Below are 14,420 nucleotides of genomic sequence, written 5' to 3' on the forward strand. Positions count from 1 at the left end.
AGTGTTTACCTTAGACACAGATCTAGGATCAGCTTATGCTCCACTGATCCTAGATTTTAACCATTAGGAGGAGAAACACTAAATTGACCATAGCTCAGAGTCTAGGGGAAACTTCATTATCCTACTCCTTCTCTCCATCCTCTCTTTTCTTGAAGTTAGAGAGAGATCCCAGAGAGTTGGAGAGGACAGATAGAGTTGTGTTCAGTATGGCTAGGTGGAGGTTGAAGGTAGGAGGTTAGTTGAGAAGTCAAAGTTCAGGAAAGGAAGGCCAGGCGCAGGTGCAGAGGAGGGCTCCAAGGGGAAGGAGGAGGGAAGGAGGAAGGGAAAGAGGAAGGATGCATGTTGAAAGTATTGGAACAAGGCTGTAGCAAAGGTCCAGTCGTTCCCTCCTCATAGTGCTGACTCCCTCCACCGCCCATCAGGATATGTTAGTAGCCTGTTCCTTCATCCTTCCTCTCCCCTGTCTAACTCATCCCGCCATCCTCCACCTCTCCTCCTCCCTTTGTATCTCTCCTTCATTAGACCATACCATGCCTCCACTCTCCTCTGTGTGGGTACACTTTCTGCCTCCTCTCCTTTTCCTCCCCCTCCCCTCCCATCTTTCCTCCCTCCTCCCCCTCTCACAGGGCTGACTCTGTATACAGTGCCCCTGATGACCCGTGAGGGAGGTTGGGCGTCAGTAATCGCCATAGCGACGCAGAGGAGGAGGAGCTTAAGTCGCCGCAGCTGCGCAAGTGGATCCCCTCCGTCACAGGGGGTTGGTTGCTATGACGGCGGTTGTGGCGGCTGTCGCTATGGGAGTGGTGGTGACCACGGTGATGAGGGTGTGGCGGGTGGGATCCCTGGCTGGCCCCCCAGGAGTTACGTAACACCTTGAGACAGACAGACAGACACTAGTGTGAGTGTGTGTGTCTGTATGTGTGTGTGAGTGTGTGTGTATTTACTGTATGTGTGTATATGTGTCAGTGTGTGTTACCTGCTCTAAAGGGAGATGGCCTGTCCCGTTGCCCTCCACTCCGCCTCTCCTTTTCTGACCCTGTCCCGTGTTCCCAGAATGCTCTGCGGCGGACGCCAGGTTCCGTTTGGAGCGCTGCAGGAAGCGAGCCACCAACCCCCTCGTCACCTGACAGGAAGAAAAGGAGACAGGATGAGAAATGAGGACCTGGCATAATCGTTCTACATACAGCATGTCCATTTCTAGATATAAGTATCTTTGCAGAGTATATGGCTGCTGTTATTAGTCTTTTTCAGCCATTACACACCTTGAGGTCCCCAAGAGAGCGGTTGCATTCTTTGGGCAGGTGCAAGGGAGAGTTGGCGGGGCCTTTGGAGAGGGGCAAGGTGCGCCCCATGGTGGCTGCCTTCACACTGCCCTTCCTGGGGAGGAGGGCTGAGGGGGGCACCAGAGAGGACCGGGGCTGCAGGCATGCCTCGGAGGACGGACCTGGGGAAGACAGACACAAACTATAATCTGTAGTGTCTAACCCAAAGGTGGTCAATACTGCCTTCTCTAACCGCTAACCTTTACCTTCTCACCTGTGTCTGTAGAGGTCTGAGAGTTCTCCCTCACTCCTTTACTGCCCACTGAGCCACCACTGAAGTCAACTAGATCAGAGAGGGAGGGAGAGAGCAGAGAGGGAAGGAGAGAGGAGAGAGGGAGGGGAAAGAGGAGAGAGGGAGGGGAGAGAAGAGAAGGAGCTGGGAGAGAGGGTGGGAGAGATGAGAGAGGGAGGGAGAGTTGAGAAAGGGAGGAGAAGGAGGGAAGGAGAGGAAGGGAGAGAGGAGAAAGGGAGGGAGAGAGGAGAGAGGGAGGGAGGGGAGAGAGGAGAGATGGAGGGAGGGAGAGAGGTCAGATGAAAGAAAGGGAGGGGAGAGAGGAGAAAGGGAGGGAGAGAGAGAGGAGAGAGGGAGGGAGGGAAAAGAGGAGAGAGTGAGGGAGAGGAGAGAGGGAGGGAAAATAGGAAAGAGAGAGGGAGGGGAGAGAGGAGAAAGGAAGGGAGAAGTGAGAGGGAGGGAGAGAGAGGAGAGAGGGAGGGAGGGAAAAAAGGAGAGAGTAAGGGAGAGAGGTGAGAGGGAGAGAGAGAGAGGGAGGGAGAGAAAAGAGGAGAGAGTAAGGGAGAGGAGAGAGGGAGGGAGGGAGAGAGAGAGGAGAGTGGGAGGGAGAGAAAAGAGGAGAGAGGGAGGGAGAGAGGGAGGTAGGGAGGTGGAAAAAAAGAGGAGAGAGGGAGGGAGAGAGGAGAGAGGGAGGTGGAGAAAGAGAGGAGAGAGGGAGGGAGAGAAAGAGAAGAGAGATGGAGGGAGAGAAAGAGAGGAGAGAGGGAGGGAAAAGAGGAGAGGTATGATATAGATATGAAATGCAAACTATCACCACGTCTTTCTTGCATAGCGTGTTCATAGTGTGTTATATAGTGTATTCATAGTGTATTCATAGTGTGTTATATAGTGTATTCATAGCGTGTTCATAGTGTGTTATATAGTGAATTCATAGTGTATTCATAGTGTGTTATATAGTGTGTTCATAGTGTATTCATAGTGTGTTATATAGTGAATTCATAGTGTGTTCATAGTGTGTTATATAGTGTATTCATAGTGTGTTCATAGTGTGTTATATAGTGTATTCATAGCGTGTTCATAGTGTGTTATATAGTGAATTCATAGTGTGTTCATAGTGTGTTATATAGTGTATTCATAGCGTGTTCATAGTGTGTTATATAGTGTATTCATAGTGTATTCATAGTGTGTTATATAGTGTGTTCATAGTGTGTTCATAGTGTGTTATATAGTGTATTCATAGCGTGTTCATAGTGTGTTATATAGTGTATTCATAGTGTATTCATAGTGTGTTATATAGTGTGTTCATAGTGTGTTCATAGTGTGTTATATAGTGTATTCATAGCGTGTTCATAGTGTGTTATATAGTGTGTTCATAGTGTGTTATATAGTGTGTTATATAGTGAATTCATAGTGTGTTCATAGTGTGTTATATAGTGTATTCATAGCGTGTTCATAGTGTGTTATATAGTGTGTTCATAGTGTGTTATATAGTGTATTCATAGCGTGTTCATAGTGTTATATAGTGTATTCCTAGTGTGTTATATAGCGTGTTCATAGTGTGTTATATAGTGTATTCATAGAGTGTTCATATTGTGTTATATAGTGTATTCATAGCGTGTTCATAGTGTGTTATATAGTGTATTCATAGTGTGTTCATAGTGTGTTATATAGTGTGTTCATAGCGTGTTCATAGTGTGTTATATAGTGTGTTCATAGTGTGAGTTGTAAATCACTAACACTGGATGTCTGTACATGTGTGTTGTGTGTGTACCCACCAGTATCAGCAGAAGAGCTGAGACCAGGCTCGCTGTGTGACCTCACTAGGGGCAGAAGCCCATCACTATCCCCCCTCTCGCTCCCTCCTCCCTGACGACGCAGGTACAACGGCTGTAGGGGGAGGGGCACCCCGTTGCCCTGACCACCCTGCTGATTGACAGCTGAGGATGAGGAAGTGGGAGGAGCTGCAGAGGCAGAGGCAGAACCGCGTCGTAAAGGGGTGCAAGGCCCGACTCGTTTCTCTAGGATAGAGGAGCGCTGGTGAGAGGTGGCGCCCCCTAGCAGCTCCAACTGGGAACAACTACTGGCCAACATAGCCTGTCGCCTCAACACTGGAGACCTGCAAAGAGGGGGGAGAGGGAGGGTTGTTCTCTTTTGAGAAGGAGCTGTAAGAAAGTGGCTGTGAACTGTGTGTGTGATTGTCCTTGTATTTACCTGTATGTAGCTGTAGCAGTGCTAGACGAGGAGCAGGAGTTGGACCTCTCTCCTCTGTAGCATCGCCTGGCCCTGGGGTCCACCAGGGGACTCTCTACCAGGGGACTCTCCGGGGCTTGGGGAGGGGGGCCACGGAAGCTCACATACTCCCCTCCTTCTCCCCCGTCTCCCCCCTCCACTCCCCCGGTGCTCCCTCTCTCCCCCCTAGCCCTCACCCCCACGAGGCAGGAGTCCTCTGAAGGTGAGGAGTCATCTGGGATGTCAATGATCTCCGACATCAACAGAGAACCACTGTCCATGGAGACTGGAGGGAGGGAGGGAGACGGTTCATTTACTTGTTTATATTAGGCTAAATTTATGAATTGGCAGTGTTGCCTGTTTACAGTTGAAGTCGGAAGTTTACATACACTTAGGTTGGAGTCATTAAAACTAGTTTTTCAACCACTCCACAAATTTCTGGTTAACAAACTATAGTTTTGGCAAGTCGGTTAAGACATCTACTTTGTGCAATTTTTCCAACAATTGTTTACAAACAGATTATTTCACTTATAATTCACTGTATCACAATTCCAGTGGGTCAAAAGTTTACATACACTAAGTTGACTGTGCCTTTAAACAGCTTGGAAAATTCCAGAAAATGATGTCATGGCTTTAGAAGCTTCTGATAGGCTTATTGACATAATTTGAGTCAATTGGAGGTGTCCCTGTGGATGTATTTCAAGGCCTACCTTCAAATTCAGTGCCTCTTTGCTTGACATCATGGGAAAATCAAAAGAAATCAGCCAAGACCTCAGATTTTTTTTTTACTAGGATTAAATGTCAGGAACTGTGAAAAACTGAGTTGAAATGTATTTGGCTAAGGTGTATGTAAACTTCTGACTTGAACTGTAGGTAAAGAACCAGAGTCAATGGGCCCTTCATGGAAACTCTCCATTCAATACCAGACTGGTAAAACCATGATAATAGAGCTGAAGTGAACAGAATGTAGCATACAGTATGTGACTCTCACCCTCTCCGCTGAAGGCAGTGGATGTGGCCCTCTCTCCAGACAGCTCGTTCCCATGGCTGTCAAACACCGTGGCCTAAAGACAACCACACCGGACATGTGTTTAATAGACACACACACCCGCATGCACACACAAACAAACAAACACACACACACATAGGCAATTGTCCTGTATTCCTGCTTAGCACGTTCCCTCTCTCTCTCTCTCTCTCTCTCTCTCTCTCTCTCTCTCTCTCTCTCTCTCTCTCTCTCTCTTTCACACACACGCACGCACGCACGCACGCACGCACGCACGCACGCACGCACGCACGCACGCACGCACGCACGCACGCACGCACGCACACACACACACACACACACACACACACACACACACACACACACACACACACACACACACACACACACACACACACACCAGCAAACATGTCCAGATTCCCCCACTGACCTGGCTAGCTGCTCTCTGTCCCATCACTAATTCATAAGGAGGGGGACAGTCAGTGGGGTACAGAGGAACTGGACTCTCCATCGACCCGTTATAGGTGATACTGAGGACATATAGATACACAGACAAACAATGAAGACTGATTCTATTGTCTATTTACAAATGCTAGAGTGTGTGTGTAATAATAATATATATATTTGTCCTGTTACACACAAGTGTTTAGTTTTTTTTCCAATTGCTAACATGCATTGGTCAAAACAAAACATTCTTCACACAGTCAGCGACACAGAAATGTATTTGGACCAAACTGTGAATAATTTTTCATTGCTTTCACACAAAATGCATCAATGACCACATTCTCCAAAATCCATGAACTCTTTTCTCATTCATACTCCACCACCTGTAAAACTATATATTTACAGCACGTTTTCAAATAACTAACACACTGTTTCCAAAACTGTTAAAAACACATTCAAAACAGAATGATGGCAAATGCCGTGCATTTCTGAAGTAACCAGATTGAAACATAGAAAAACTCAGCAGAATATTTAATAATGCCAAACACAGCTGATTGCAATTTCAGCTGAAAGCCTACCCAAGTGTCCTGTCTTTGGTCTCGCTACCTAACAGACAAAAGAGGACGGCTTCAGAATGATTTAGTTTGGAAACATGGATCAAGGAAGACAGGTTGGTGGGGAAAGAAGAGTGGCAGGGAGAGGGAGGGCAACGGAGAGGAAGACAGGTTGGTGGGGAAAGAAGAGTGGCAGGGAGAGGGAGAATGTGTGGAGGACAACGGAGAGGAAGACAGGTTGGTGGGGAAAGAAGAGTGGCAGGGAGAGGGAGGGCAACGGAGAGGAAGACAGGTTGGTGGGGAAAGAAGAGTGGCAGGGAGAGGGAGAATGTGTGGAGGACAACGGAGAGGAAGACAGGTTGGTGGGGAAAGAAGAGTGGCAGGGAGAGGGAGGGCAACGGAGAGGAAGACAGGTTGGTGGGGAAAGAAGAGTGGCAGGGAGAGGGAGAATGTGTGGAGGACAACGGAGAGGAAGACAGGTTGGTGGGGAAAGAAGAGTGGCAGGGAGAGGGAGGGCAACGGAGAGGAAGACAGGTTGGTGGGGAAAGAAGAGTGGCAGGGAGAGGGAGAATGTGTGGAGGACAACGGAGAGGAAGACAGGTTGGTGGGGAAAGAAGAGTGGCAGGGAGAGGGAGGGCAACGGAGAGGAAGACAGGTTGGTGGGGAAAGAAGAGTGGCAGGGAGAGGGAGAATGTGTGGAGGACAACGGAGAGGAAGACAGGTTGGTGGGGAAAGAAGAGTGGCAGGGAGAGGGAGAATGTGTGGAGGACAACGGAGAGGAAGACAGGTTGGTGGGGAAAGAAGAGTGACAGGGAGAGGGAGAATGTGTGGAGGACAACGGAGAGGAAGACAGGTTGTTGGGGAAAGAAGAGTGACAGGGAGAGGGAGAATGTGTGGAGGACAAAGGAGAGGAAGACAGGTTGGTGGGGAAAGAAGAGTGGCAGGGAGAGGGAGAATGTGTGGAGGACAACGGAGAGGAAGACAGGTTGTTGGGGAAAGAAGAGTGGCAGGGAGAGGGAGAATGTGTGGAGGACAAAGGAGAGGAAGACAGGTTGGTGGGGAAAGAAGAGTGGCAGGGAGAGGGAGAATGTGTGGAGGACAACGGAGAAGAAGACAGGTTGTTGGGGAAAGAAGAGTGGCAGGGAGAGGGAGAATGTGTGGAGGACAACGGAGAGGAAGACAGGTTGGTGGGGAAAGAAGAGTGGCAGGGAGAGGGAGGGCAACGGAGAGGAAGACAGGTTGGTGGGGAAAGAAGAGTGGCAGGGAGAGGGAGAATGTGTGGAGGACAACGGAGAGGAAGACAGGTTGGTGGGGAAAGAAGAGTGGCAGGGAGAGGGAGGGCAACGGAGAGGAAGACAGGTTGGTAGGGAAAGAAGAGTGGCAGGGAGAGGGAGAATGTGTGGAGGACAACGGAGAGGAAGACAGGTTGGTGGGGAAAGAAGAGTGGCAGGGAGAGGGAGGGCAACGGAGAGGAAGACAGGTTGGTGGGGAAAGAAGAGTGGCAGGGAGAGGGAGAATGTGTGGAGGACAAAGGAGAGGAAGACAGGTTGGTGGGGAAAGAAGAGTGGCAGGGAGAGGGAGAATGTGTGGAGGACAACGGAGAGGAAGACAGGTTGTTGGGGAAAGAAGAGTGGCAGGGAGAGGGAGGGCAACGGAGAGGAAGACAGGTTGGTGGGGAAAGAAGAGTGGCAGGGAGAGGGAGAATGTGTGGAGGACAACGGAGAGGAAGACAGGTTGGTGGGGAAAGAAGAGTGGCAGGGAGAGGGAGGGCAACGGAGAGGAAGACAGGTTGGTGGGGAAAGAAGAGTGGCAGGGAGAGGGAGAATGTGTGGAGGACAACGGAGAGGAAGACAGGTTGGTGGGGAAAGAAGAGTGGCAGGGAGAGGGAGAATGCGTGGAGGACAACGGAGAGGAAGACAGGTTGGTGGGGAAAGAAGAGTGGCAGGGAGAGGGAGAATGCGTGGAGGACAACGGATAGGAAGACAGGTTGTTGGGGAAAGAAGAGTGGCAGGGAGAGGGAGAATGTGTGGAGGACAACGGAGAGGAAGACAGGTTGGTGGGGAAAGAAGAGTGACAGGGAGAGGGAGGACAACGGAGAGGAAGACAGGTTGGTGGGGAAAGAAGAGTGGCAGGGAGAGGGAGAATGCGTGGAGGACAACGGAGAGGAAGACAGGTTGGTGGGGAAAGAAGAGTGGCAGGGAGAGGGAGAATGCGTGGAGGACAACGGAGAGGAAGACCTAGAGCGGTGGTCTCTGATGAGTTAAGGGCCACAATTATTGACCATGTTGTAAACCATGGTCTCTCTTGAACTACATATTACAGTACAATACAGTATGTTCACATTTTTACATGTACTGACATTTGGAAATATATTGATTGTTTTTTGTTTTTCAGTAGGATCCAAATGTTGCCTCCCACAGGAGGGAGAGGCAGAATATTATCAGATGGGCAGGAAATTGCCATTGTTGACATGATAGTTGGCAACAATGCAAAAAAACTGTGGGAAATTCGGGACAGAGTGCTGGCAGACTATCACTTTTGGGAATGTGAATACGGTCAGCACAACGACAATGGCCAGAGTCCATAAGATAAAAACATAAGCATAAGATAAGGATGAAGCAGTTGTACACTGGACCTTTTGAGAGAAACGGTGAACCTGTGAGAGAACTCCCGTATCAATATGTCCAGGTAAGATGTCTGTTCAATACATTTATTTATTTATTTCACCTTTATTTAACCAGGTAGGCTAGTTGAGAGGAAGTTCTCATTTACAACTGCGACCTGGCCAAGATAAAGCAAAGCAGTTCGACACATACAACAACACAGAGTTACACATGGAATAAACAAACATACAATCAAAAATACAGTAGAAAAATCTCTATATATAAATGAGGTAGGACAAGAAAGGTAAGGCAATAAATAGGCCATCGTGGCGAAGTAATTACAATATAGCAATTAAATACTGGAATGGTAGGATGTACAGAAGATGAATGTGCAAGTAGAGATACTGGGGTGCAAAGGAGCAAGATAAATAAATAAATACAGTATGGGGATGAGGTAGATTGGATGGGCTAATTACAGATGAGCTATGTACAAGTGCAGTGATTTGTGAGCTGCTCTGACAGCTGGTGCTTAAAGCTAGTGAGGGAGATATGAGTCTCCAGGTTCAGAGATTTTTGCAGTTTGTTCCAGTCATTGGCAGCAGAGAGAGAACTGGAAGGAGAGGCGGCCAAAGAAGGAATTGGCTTTGGGGGTGACCAGTGAGATATACCTGCTGGAGCGCGTGCTACGGGTGGGTGCTGCTATGGTGACCAGTGAGCTGAGATAAGGTGGGGCTTTACCTAGCAGAGACTTGTAGATGACCTGGAGCCAGTGGGTTTGGCGACGAGTATGAAGCGATGGCCAGCCAACGAGAGCATACAGGTCACAGTGGTGGGTAATATATGGGGCTTTGGTGACATAACGGATGGCACTGTGATAGACTGCATCCAATTTGTTGTGTAGAGTGTTGGAGGCTATGTTATTGAGGACATCGCCGAAGTCAAGGATCGGTAGGATGGTCATTTTATGAGGGTAAGTTTGGCTGCATGAGGGAAGGATGCTTTGTTGCGAAATAAGAAGCCGATTCTAGATTTAATTTTGGATTGGAGATGCTTAATGTGAGTCTGGAAGGAGAGTTTACAGTCTAGCCAGACACCTAGGTATTTGTAGTTGTCAACATATTCTAAGTCAGAACCGTCCAGAGTAGTGATGCTGGACGGGCGGGCAGGTGTGGGCAGTGATCGGTTGAAGAGCATGCACTTAGTTTTACTTGCATTTAAGAGCAGTTGGAGGCCACGGAAGGAGAGTTGTATGACATTGAAGGTTGTCTGGAGGTTAGTTAACACAGTGTCCAAGGAAGGGCCAGAAGTATTCGGGGTGTGGAGACACTTTTCCTGAAGACTGCCAGGGTTGGATTAGATATTCCAGAAGATACTTTCCAAGATGCATCACCAGAGAAGACATAAGATGTGATGTTAATGAGGCCTTGTGGCCAAATGCAGAAGAGAGGGAGAACTAGAACCCTTACAGTACTGTACAGTACGAGTGATTATACTATACATGTTGATGAGAACTAGAACCCTCACAGTACTGTACAGTATGAGTGATTATACTATACATGTTGATGAGAACTAGAACCCTCACAGTACTGTACAGTATGAGTGATTATACTATACATGTTGATGAGAACTAGAACCCTCACAGTACTGTACAGTATGAGTGATTATACTATACATGTTGATGAGAACTAGAATCCTCACAGTACTGTACAGTATGAGTAATTATACTATACATGTTGATGAGAGCTAGAACCCTCACAGTACTGTACAGTATGAGTGATTATACTATACATGTTGATGAGAACTAGAACCCTCACAGTACTGTACAGTATGAGTGATTATACTATACATGTTGATGAGAACTAAAACCCTCACAGTACTGTACAGTATGAGTGATTATACTATACATGTTGATGAGAACTAGAACCCTCACAGTACTGTACAGTATGAGTGATTATACTATACATGTTGATGAGAACTTGATTCCTCACAGTACTGTACAGTATGAGTGATTATACTATACATGTTGATGAGAACTAGAACCCTCACAGTACTGTACAGTATGAGTGATTATACTATACATGTTGATGAGAACTAGAACCCTCACAGTACTGTACAGTATGAGTGATTATACTATACATGTTGATGAGAACTAGAACCCTCACAGTACTGTACAGTATGAGTGATTATACTACATGTTGATGAGAACTAGAACCCTCACAGTACTGTACAGTATGAGTGATTATACTATACATGTTGATGAGAACTAGAACCCTCACAGTACTGTACAGTATGAGTGATTATACTATACATGTTGATGAGAACTAGAATCCTCACAGTACTGTACAGTATGAGTAATTATACTATACATGTTGATGAGAGCTAGAACCCTCACAGTACTGTACAGTATGAGTGATTATACTATACATGTTGATGAGAACTAGAACCCTCACAGTACTGTACAGTATGAGTGATTATACTATACATGTTGATGAGAACTAGAACCCTCACAGTACTGTACAGTATGAGTGATTATACTATACATGTTGATGATGTTTTTTTGTAATTATTATTGCAGCCCTGGAATTTCTGGAATTAGATTTTTTGTTTCAACTTTTTATTTTTTATAAGTAAATTACTATTTGCAAAGATATAGAAAAAATTAAGGTTATTGAAGCAAATTGCTGCATTTCTGATTCATTCGTGTTACATATATTTTAGTACAGTCAATAAAGTGAAAATGTGTTATTCTTATTCTTTAATGAAATACTGATTTATGTGACAAACCATTCAAACTTCAAAGAGAAAAGTTCATAATGTATGTAATGGTCCCTGTTAGTGTTTTGAGGTCAGTGTGTTATGAGTGACAATGTATGCTTTCTGAGTGAGAACTGTTGCCAGTGTTATGGTCAAACGAACTTATTTTGAGACATGTATGAAGTGTTTTGGTGGTTTGAGTGAGTTTTGGAGGTGAGATTAAGTGTTTGGCCAAGATGCATGTTGGTAATGCAGACTGTGTGAAGAGTTTTGAAAAAGTGGCTTCAGTATTGACCAATGCTTGTTAGCAATTGAAGAAAAACTGTAACAAATGTGTTTCTTGCATATCCCAACTCCCCCTGAGACACTCGCAGGGAGTGGGGTCACAGCCAGGGTCACCATTGTCCAGCGCACCTGGAGCAATTAGGGTTAAGTGCAATGCTCAAGGGCACAGCAACATATTTATCACCTTGTCAGGTCTGGAATTCGAACCAGCAACCCCAACGCTCTAACCTTCAGGCTACCTGTGTGTGTGTTATTACCTCTGTGCGTCTGTCTCAGAGCTGCAGGTGTATTCAGGGGGGTAGTAGGGGGGCGGAGGAATGGGCGGGACAAACTCCTCAAAGTCCATGATGTTGGTCAGGAAGGCGTCCTGAGGAGTGGTGCATTCTGGGTTGACGGAGCGAGAGCGGTGCGGGGCGAGCTAGAGAGAAACAAACAGAGATAGAGGAGGGGAGAAATCATAAGGGATGGATAAAGAAAATATTGTCTGTGTGTGTGTGTGTGTGTGTGTGTGTGTGTGTGTGTGTGTGTGTGTGTGTGTGTGTGTGTGTGTGTGTGTGTGTGTGTGCGTGCGTGCGTGCGTAGACTCACCAGGTGCACTAGGTCCAGTGAGAAGATGTGTATACTACAGGTGACAGTAGAGAGAGTACAGATGATGGTAGAGAGAATACTCAGACCACAAGCACTGAACAACAGGTCCTGGAACAGAGGAGAGGACACTCAGACCACAAGCACTGAACAACAGGTCCTGGAACAGAGGAGAGGACACTCAGACCACAAGCACTGAACAACAGGTCCTGGAACAGAGGAGAAGACACTCAGACCACAAGCACTGAACAACAGGTCCTGGAACAGAGGAGAGAATACTCAGACCATAAGCACTGAACAACAGGTCCTGGAACAGAGGAGAGGACACTCAGACCACAAGCACTGAACAACAGGTCCTGGAACAGAGGAGAAGACACTCAGACCATAAGCACTGAACAACAGGTCTTGGAACAGAGGAAAGGACACTCAGACCATAAGCACTGAACAACAGGTCCTGGAACAGAGGAGAGAATACTCAGACCATAAGCACTGAACAACAGGTCCTGGAACAGAGGAGAGAATACTCAGACCATAAGCACTGAACAACAGGTCCTGGAACAGAGGAGAGGACACTCAGACCACAAGCACTGAACAACAGGTCCTAGAACAGAGGAGAGGACACTCAGGCCACAAGCACTGAACAACAGGTCCTAGAACAGAGGAGAGGACACTCAGACCACAAGCACTGAACAACAGGTCCTAGAACAGAGGAGAGGACACTCAGACCACAAGCACTGAACAACAGGTCCTAGAACAGAGGAGAAGACACTCAGACCACAAGCACTGAACAACAGGTCCTGGAACAGAGGAGAAGACACTCAGACCACAAGCACTGAACAACAGGTCCTGGAACAGAGGAGAAGACACTCAGACCACAAGCACTGAACAACAGGTCCTGGAACAGAGGAGAAGACACTCAGACCACAAGCACTGAACAACAGGTCCTGGAACAGAGGAGAGGACACTCAGACCACAAGCACTGAACAACAGGTCCTGGAACAGAGGAGAGGACACTCAGACCACAAGCACTGAACAACAGGTCCTGGAACAGAGGAGAGGAGATCAGCACGTAACACACAGTCAGGAGGCCAGGGCAGTTAGGAGCAGTTTGGTTACTGTTTGTAATAATTTATACATACTGCAGCGTGCATCAGGTCCCTTGGCTATTATATTATGCTCTGCTTACATCATCTGCATAAATTTTTGTCGACGTCAGAAAATGTAGCCCACATACTCTCTGAGAATATAGACGCCACACACACTGAGCTGTCATAAAACACACATACTGAGCTGTCATTAAACACACACACACTGAGCTGTCATTAAACACACACACACTGAGCTGTCATAAAACACACACACTGAGCTGTCATTAAACACACACACACTGAGCTGTCATTAAACACACACACTGAGCTGTCATTAAACACACACACTGAGCTGTCATTAAACACACACACACTGAGCTGTCATTAAACACACACACTGAGCTGTCATTAAACACACACACACACTGAGCTGTCATTAAACACACACACACTGAGCTGTCATTAAACACACACACACTGAGCTGTCATTAAACACACACACACACACTGAGCTGTCATTAAACACACACACACACACACACACACACACACACACACACACACACACACACACACACACACACACACACTGAGCTGTCATAAAACACACACACACTGAGCTGTCATTAAAAACACACACACACACACACACACACTGAGCTGTCATTAAACACACACACACTGAGCTGTCATAAAACACACACACACACTGAGCTGTCATTAAAAACACACACACACACACACACACACACACACTGAGCTGTCATTAAACACACACACACTGAGCTGTCATTAAACACACACACACACTGAGCTGTCATAAAACACACACACACACTGAGCTGTCATTAAAAACACACACACACACACACACACACACACACACTGAGCTGTCATTAAACACACACACACTGAGCTGTCATTAAACACACACACACTGAGCTGTCATTAAACACACACACACACACACACACACACACACACACACACACACACACACACACACACACACACACACACACACACACACACACACACACACTGAGCTGTCATTAAACACACACACTGAGCTGTCATTAAACACACACACACTGAGCTGTCATTAAACACACACACTGAGCTGTCATTAAACACACACACACACACACACACACACACACACACACACACACACACACACACACACACACACACACACACACACTGAGCTGTCATTAAACACACACACACTGAGCTGTCATTAAACACACACACACACACACACACATTAAACACACACACTGAACACACACACACTGAGCTGTCATTAAACACACAC

General features: G+C 46.8%; 1 protein-coding gene across 1 annotated transcript in view; it reads right to left on the reverse strand.

The window, feature by feature from the left end:
* Positions 1 to 620: 620 nt before the first annotated feature.
* Positions 621 to 14,420, reverse strand: part of fam189b (family with sequence similarity 189 member B) — a 19,983-nt gene continuing 6,183 nt past the window's right edge. The window contains exons 5-15 of the mRNA XM_038992776.1: positions 12,018 to 12,125; positions 11,687 to 11,847; positions 5,220 to 5,319; positions 4,775 to 4,847; positions 3,981 to 4,069; positions 3,766 to 3,872; positions 3,330 to 3,670; positions 1,537 to 1,605; positions 1,263 to 1,444; positions 977 to 1,123; positions 621 to 872 (exon numbers count right to left, since the gene is read on the reverse strand). Coding sequence (XP_038848704.1) covers positions 621 to 872; positions 977 to 1,123; positions 1,263 to 1,444; positions 1,537 to 1,605; positions 3,330 to 3,670; positions 3,766 to 3,872; positions 3,981 to 4,069; positions 4,775 to 4,847; positions 5,220 to 5,319; positions 11,687 to 11,847; positions 12,018 to 12,125 — 1,629 coding nt within the window. The remainder of the gene's footprint in view (positions 873 to 976; positions 1,124 to 1,262; positions 1,445 to 1,536; positions 1,606 to 3,329; positions 3,671 to 3,765; positions 3,873 to 3,980; positions 4,070 to 4,774; positions 4,848 to 5,219; positions 5,320 to 11,686; positions 11,848 to 12,017; positions 12,126 to 14,420) is intronic.

Source organism: Salvelinus namaycush, chromosome 5, assembly GCF_016432855.1.
Source record: "Salvelinus namaycush isolate Seneca chromosome 5, SaNama_1.0, whole genome shotgun sequence".
Classification (NCBI taxonomy): Eukaryota; Metazoa; Chordata; class Actinopteri; order Salmoniformes; family Salmonidae; genus Salvelinus; species Salvelinus namaycush.